The sequence below is a fragment of the Orycteropus afer genome, unplaced genomic scaffold (genome assembly GCF_000298275.1).
Source record: "Orycteropus afer afer isolate SDZICR_OR568_19922 unplaced genomic scaffold, OryAfe1.0 scaffold00002, whole genome shotgun sequence".
NCBI lineage: Eukaryota > Metazoa > Chordata > Mammalia > Tubulidentata > Orycteropodidae > Orycteropus > Orycteropus afer.
Window position 1 is genome coordinate 15,821,604 of NW_006921589.1, and position 6,973 is coordinate 15,828,576.

The 6,973-nt window shown below is 34.0% G+C and overlaps 1 protein-coding gene across 1 annotated transcript in view; it reads left to right on the forward strand.

The window, feature by feature from the left end:
• Nucleotides 1–6,973, forward strand: part of ABCA12 (ATP binding cassette subfamily A member 12) — a 214,616-nt gene that overhangs the window by 180,128 nt on the left and 27,515 nt on the right. Inside the window, exons 37-39 of the mRNA XM_007935860.1 lie at nt 1,544–1,671; nt 3,219–3,306; nt 5,055–5,160. Of these exons, the coding sequence (XP_007934051.1) occupies nt 1,544–1,671; nt 3,219–3,306; nt 5,055–5,160 (322 nt within the window). The remainder of the gene's footprint in view (nt 1–1,543; nt 1,672–3,218; nt 3,307–5,054; nt 5,161–6,973) is intronic.

Genomic DNA, 6,973 nt, shown 5'->3' on the forward strand with positions numbered 1-6,973 from the left:
GTTCAAACCCACCAGCCACTCCTTGGAAGGAAGGTTGGGCAATCTACTTCCATAGTGATACTGCCTCAAAAACCCAAGGAGGGGTCGCTATGAGTTGGATCTGACTCGACTGCACATAACAACAACATATTCTATTTATATAATATAGAGCAGGCAAAACTAATCTGTACTCATTACATTAGAGATCATACTGGTATGAAGGGAACATGATGAGGGGACTTTTAGGGTACAAGTATTGTTCTAAGGAGTTCTGGTGGTGCAGTGATTAAGGCATTTGGCTGCTAACCAAAAGATGGGTAGTTCAAACCTACCAGTCACACTGCGTAAGAAAGATGGGGCAGTCTGCTTCTGTAAAGACTTCACACCCCTGGAAACCCTATGGGGGGTCACTATGAGTCAGACTCAATTCAATGGCACTGAGTGAGTACTGTTCTGTTTCCTGACCCACTTGCTGGTTACATAGGTGTGTTCAGTTTGTCAAAATTCATCGAGCAGTGCACTTATTATATGTGTGCTTTTCTGTATCTATAATTTGATAAAATGTTAAAGCTAAAATAATTGTACTGCATACACACGAAGTCTTTAATTATTATATTGGTGAAATCAGTGGCATTCTAAAGTGTGATCTTCAAGCTGATACAACTAGAGAAATGTAAGGCAAAATCCAGCATTCATTTTTTATAGTAACCTGCAACTTTCTGTTTTTAAGGCACACATGTGTACTAGCCTTAGGCTCTGAGACATAGTGTGAAGAACTAGAAGGAAGACCTGAAAAAGTGCTAGACTTTTCCAAAGAAAATGTCATGACAGTGACCCATGAGAAGCTCATTGAAAAGCAAGTGATCAGGAAGTATAGAAATATTTGAGCAGAAAACAGGTAGTTAAAACTAAGCTCTGAATTTAGTTAATAGTGATGTACAAGTGTACTTGTTTTTGACAAATGTAGAATGATAAAGTTAGGTGTCAGCAACAGAGGAAAGTGTGAGAGGTATACAGGGATCTCTGTACTACCTTCGTAATTTTTCCATAAATATAAAATTTTCCAAAATAAAAAGTTTATACATATATAAACTAAGCATTGATGCCTAAATTTTGTACCTAAAACTAATGAAACACAACATTTTTATCCATTACTGGAAGTCCCTGAAAAGTTCTTTTCAATTTGGAGACAAATACATTTCCCTTCCCTCTGAATTACTGAGGGAATTTTCAATCATCTTATTGTTTGACGTTATTCTCCAAACATATCAAACTTTGTCAGTAGAGTGAAAGAAAGATCACATATTAGTTAACCTGTGTTTTTCTGTAGCCTATAAGCAAATCCTAAACATATGTACCCATTCCACATTAGTAATAGCCATTTGTTCTAATTTCTTGGCAAAATGACTTATTTTGCAAAGCTTTTTCAAGCTCAAGGACAGTCTCATCACACTCCACCAACTGTAGTAATAGACAAATCATGAGTCTGAAACTCCTTGACTGAAACTATTTGGTTTGCACTGCTTTGGCCAGAAAGAACTTAATTTTTTATTTTATTTTTCAGAAATGTCCAGAATCTAACTATTTCCCACCTCATAGAAGAACTTATTCATCCCAAGTAATTTATGACCTCAGTAGGCACCACATGGAAAATTATCTTATATCAACTGCCAATGAGTTTACACAGAAAAGGTAAATTGTTCTGTTTATAACATTAAATTTAGCATACCCTGCTTCCTAATTCTAATTTCATTCTCAACTTGAGACAATGTAGACAATAGATGCAAATTTCCATTGATTATTTACGTGGTTAAATTCTCAGTTTAATTTAAACAGCTTCATGTATTGAAATTTTGGTAATGATTCTAATTTAAAATTCATCTGAGCAAATTGAAAAAGCATTGGTTTTTGTTTTATTTTAAGCCTCAAAATACACTGTTAAATTCACACACACTATTTTCTTAAAGCAAGAGAGAAGTTATTGGTTGTATTATTCCAACTGAGAGAGGCCATGGCTTTTGATGACAACCAGCATTAGTTTCAACATAAAGGACTTAGAGTATGATTCCTGCATGTTTATAAAATTTGTTTACACATAGCAAGGTCAAAGGCTTGTACCAAGCCAATTAATCATTCATCATGGATGGAAAGCTTGCAGTAGCTACCATTTTCTTCTTCCCTCTATCTCCTTCCTTCTTCTGTTTTTAATATACATAAATGATTAATATTCACTATAAAATAATTAGAAACTACATAGATACAAAAAAGAAGAAAAAACAATACCTTTACACCCAGATATAACTACCACTGGTATTTTGGTGTATATCCTTCCTGAAATTTTCCAGCTACAAATACACATGTAACTATTTTCAATAAAACCAGGTTTATTATGTTTTTAAAATCAGCTTTTTTTTTTTTTTCAAAAAAAGTGAATAATACATGATGGCGATCTTTGCATGTCAAAAATATAGCTCTATATCATCACATTAGGATGATTCTGATGTGAATGGACCATTTGTATTTAACCTGACGTAACTGACAGACATTCAAACTAATCTATATTAACAATTCTTCTTACTAAGGAGCCCTGTTGGTACAACAGTTAGGCATTTGGCTGTTAACCGAAAGGTTGGCTGTTAAAACCCAGCCAGCCTCTCCATACACTTAATAACAATATTCTTATTACTACTTGGAGTTTTCTAGAAACAACTTTTCATTTTTAGGAGACCATGAAGTGACAGGTAGTTAAATAGACTCAACTGCAGCCATCCAGAGACAGAAAATACACAGTACCTAGGGGACAAGCTAGGGCAGATAGAGTAATAGAACAAAGGGAGCTATTTGAAAAAGATAAGAGCTGATGTTGTATTACTATTATTAAAAAAAAAAAGGACTTATGTAAGTACTAAAATGTTAAGATTCTTAATATGGTACATGTATCAGTCAAGATGGAGAAAATGATCAATTTATATGTCACTCATTTTCAGAATAATCACTCCACATTTGCAATTATTTAGATTATTTTTCCCTCTAATTATATTGTACACTTTTGACTAAAATGTGATAAAGAAAATCAATAAAAATGTAAAGCATTTGTCAGGCTGTATTAATTTTATACAATAAATGTATTCCTAATGGAAAGAAGAAGAAGAAAAAACTGAGTTCCTAGTTTAGTCCTTTAGATCTATTTATGCAAATCTTCTCCATTAAAACTAATATGAATTTCATTATTCCATTAGATATGGAGGTTGGAGTTTTGGACTGCCATTGACTAATGACCTTCGCTTTGATATAACAGAAGTCCCTGTCAATAGAACACTTGCTAAGGTAATTCATGATCTTTCTTCTGGGATGTTATACAAATGCGAATGTGAAATTGATAGGTTCAAGCATTTTCCTGATATAAAAACAAAACATGGGTACAATCAATTTGAAAAACAGTTTGGCAATAAGATAAGTATACCCTATAGCAGCGTTCCAGCCTATGGAAACATATACACATGTACATATAGTACTAAAATAAATGTACAACACTGTTTGTGGTATAATTACTCATAATAGACAAAAAATACAATTCCAAATGCCCATATACAGTAGAATAAAGAAATAAATCATTACATATTTATTTCATGGAACTTTCGGCAATGGAGATGAATGAATTCAGCTCCATACGGTAAGCAGGCTAAATCTGCCAAATACTATGAATTAGCAAAAAAAAAAAAAAAAAAAGACTTTATGAAGTATGATTGCATTAATGATAAACTTTAAAAGTAGACAAAACTCCACCATCTTCTTTAGGGTGCAGGGAGGATATAGTGATTTGGAAGGACACAGAGGGTCAGTGAGGAAGTATTCTGGGTGCTGGCAATATTTTATTTCTCAACCTGGGTGATGGTTAAATGTATGTGCTCTCTTTATAACTTTATTCAAAATTCTACATTTAGGTTTTATACATTTTTCTTTTTGTATGGGTCACAATTTTTATGAAATAAAAATATGTGTATTTAATCTTGATACTAAAAGAACATGGAAACTCAACTGAATTTGATGGAGATAAACAAACCTGTTGGATATTTTTTCTCTATAACTTACTGAGGCTCTGAAACAAGCTAAAGTCAGAGAATCAGACACATATGTTTAACTGTGTGATCTTAGGAATTTTCAACTGGTCTTCACATAATTTTTCTTTTATAGTAGGGAATATATAGAGGTTGGGGGAAATAGGGCAGCTAATAACAATTGAGGACTATGACATGCCAAGCCACTAGGATTACTTTATACACAAACTGCCTAATTTCATCCTCACAACATCCCTCTGAGATAGATACTGGATCTATTGTAGCTAATTTTCACAAGGTCACACAGGAAGTGAATAGTGCTAGGGATTTGAATTCCCTCTTTTTGTTTATCTTCTCCCCCCTCAAACCACAGAATAAATTTTCTTTATAAACTAGGGTTTTCTAATGGAAAATAATTTCTCTCTAAATCAAATTTGTCATTTGTAATTATCAGCTAGGTTTCTTAAAATGGTATAGACCATTATTTTAAATCTCTGTTTTTGACATAGAAGATAAAGTAATTCATTCTTTGAAGTGAATAACTAGGAATAGAAAGTTAGCAGGGGAATTTCAAAGTTGTTCTAGATTTTAGGACACAATGCATTATACATGTGCTTTATTTCTTTCTATAGTCTGGTCTATACACCATTTATTTTTCTTATTATTACTGAGTACCAGAAGACCTTAGTTCTAGTCCTAGAATCTCTATGGACTGGACACTGATATGGAGACAGTAATTTCTCTAGTTTATCTCAGGCTTTGCCTGTGGAGATGATCCTGACCACCTGATAATATAGTGCTGTCATACCAAACAACCATCTTTAATCTCTACTCATCTCTAAGTTGGAGACTTAGAAGTATATGTTCAACGTGCTGGAAGATGATTCACAATCTTCCAAAATAAGTCCAGAAATTGGTACTCTTATTTTAAATATAATTCTGTAAGATATCAGATTTAAAGGCGGCCTAATGTATTTGAACTCAGTTTTGATCTTGGCTTCTCTTGGAATCTGATAGGTATGGTATGATCCCGAAGGCTACCACTCCCTACCAGCTTATCTCAACAGCCTGAACAATTTCCTTCTGAGAGTTAACATGTCAAGACATGATGCTGCTAGACACGGTAAAGTGACTTACACAGATGCTTCTTGTATTGCAACTTTTCTACTCTAACTTTTCAAAATGCCTGTTAGATCATGTTTCCCTCCCAATGGCACATACTTTATAGATTGTAAATCACAAGTCTTCAGAAGTATAGAAGTAGTAACTACTGCCAGGTGGAACATTCTGGGTAACACCCTTAACTTCAGGTGACTTTAGTGTCCTTATTCATCAAGTCAGGGTGATAATGCTGACTTCATATCCATGTTGGCTCGCACACCTAGTGGTCATATCTCATAGTAAAATATTTGATAACTCTTTATTTGTATACAGGCTAAACTTTTTTATATAAACATACACAAATCTAAACATTAAGACAAAAATTTTAAACAAAGAAGTTCTACACCTGACCAAAAGTATTATCATTTACTGAGAACTTACCATATGACATGTGCTTTATATGAATTGTCACTAATCCATCAGCACCCCTTTAGGATGACTACTCTTGTTCCCTCCTTTTTTGTTTCTGAGCTTCAGAAGTGAGATCTGAACCCAGGTCTGTCTGACTCCAGCCTGTTCTTCTTCTTCTTCTTTTTAAATATTTTATACTGTTTCTCTGGACTTGGCCAGATCTACTTAAGTTGGGTTTCCTAAGAGGTTTCCATATAGTTTGTAAAATGTCATTTGGAATCTGAAAGCTAATGATACATTTTTTTTCTAGTTCAGTTATTGGTCATCAGATTATTTCATCCTGAACCTCACTTAAATCATTTTCCCACACTGATCCTTAAAAGAATATTAATAATACAGATGGTGAAAAACTAAAGTAATACCATTGCTGGCCAACAGTGAGTGTCTAGCCTAGAGAATAGGACCCATACAAGTGAAAAAGATTTCAAAAATGTCAGTGTCTACTTTTCTTTCATCTCCTTACTGTTGGGCATAATAGTGTGTGCCAGACATAGTAATGACTGTAGACATAAACTGTAGAGACAAATACTCATTCTAGCAACAGGCTCTTTAGGAGTCTTTGCAGAGAAAACAGTATTTTTCCTAACTGCTTTGGTATTTTCTTAGCAGGAGGAACCATGAAGAAAATAACAAGATTGATAGTCCTTAGACCTAGAGTGTCAATAAAGGGCATAGTCAAAAGTAGTAAATTAAATTAAATGGTGACTAAAGCCAAGTGGATCTAGTGTAAACTGGTTTCAAATACAGAAGCTTCTTGGACACTTGACTTTCAGTAGGATGTCTTACTCAGAGCAAAGAGGCTATCTCTTGCTGAGACAGATAATGAAAGTACAGGAACCACAGAAATGACTAGGGAAAAATATGACAAAGGGATATCACTGGGAACAAGAGATTGATGCCTCTTTTGAGGGAGTCAGCTTTTTGGAACCTGTATTCAGATTTCCTTCATTCTCAGTGCTCTTTATCTAGACCAAAGCTATTGGAATCGCACTAGACTACAGCGGGTTTGTTGGGGCTCCTACCGTTACAATTCTCAGTTACAGAGAACAAAACAATTAAGAATTCTAGAGCAGAAATTATATATTGACTTTAAAGGGAATTTCTTTTTTTAAAAAATTTAAGGATAAAGTGTAGCTTGAGATATATAGCAATGATTAGTAGTGTCATCTCTCTTCTTTTTTAACTTTTCTTGTACTGACTTACAAGTGGTAGCTTTCCACCCTCTTTGGAAGCAGGTTGATTTCTTCCAAAGAAATCTATGCTGCCCTGAACTACTTTAATTGTTTTGCAACGCATGTATGGGGTCCTTCATGGTAATATTATTTGTCTTAAAAAATCAATCCAATTTCACCACAATAAAAATT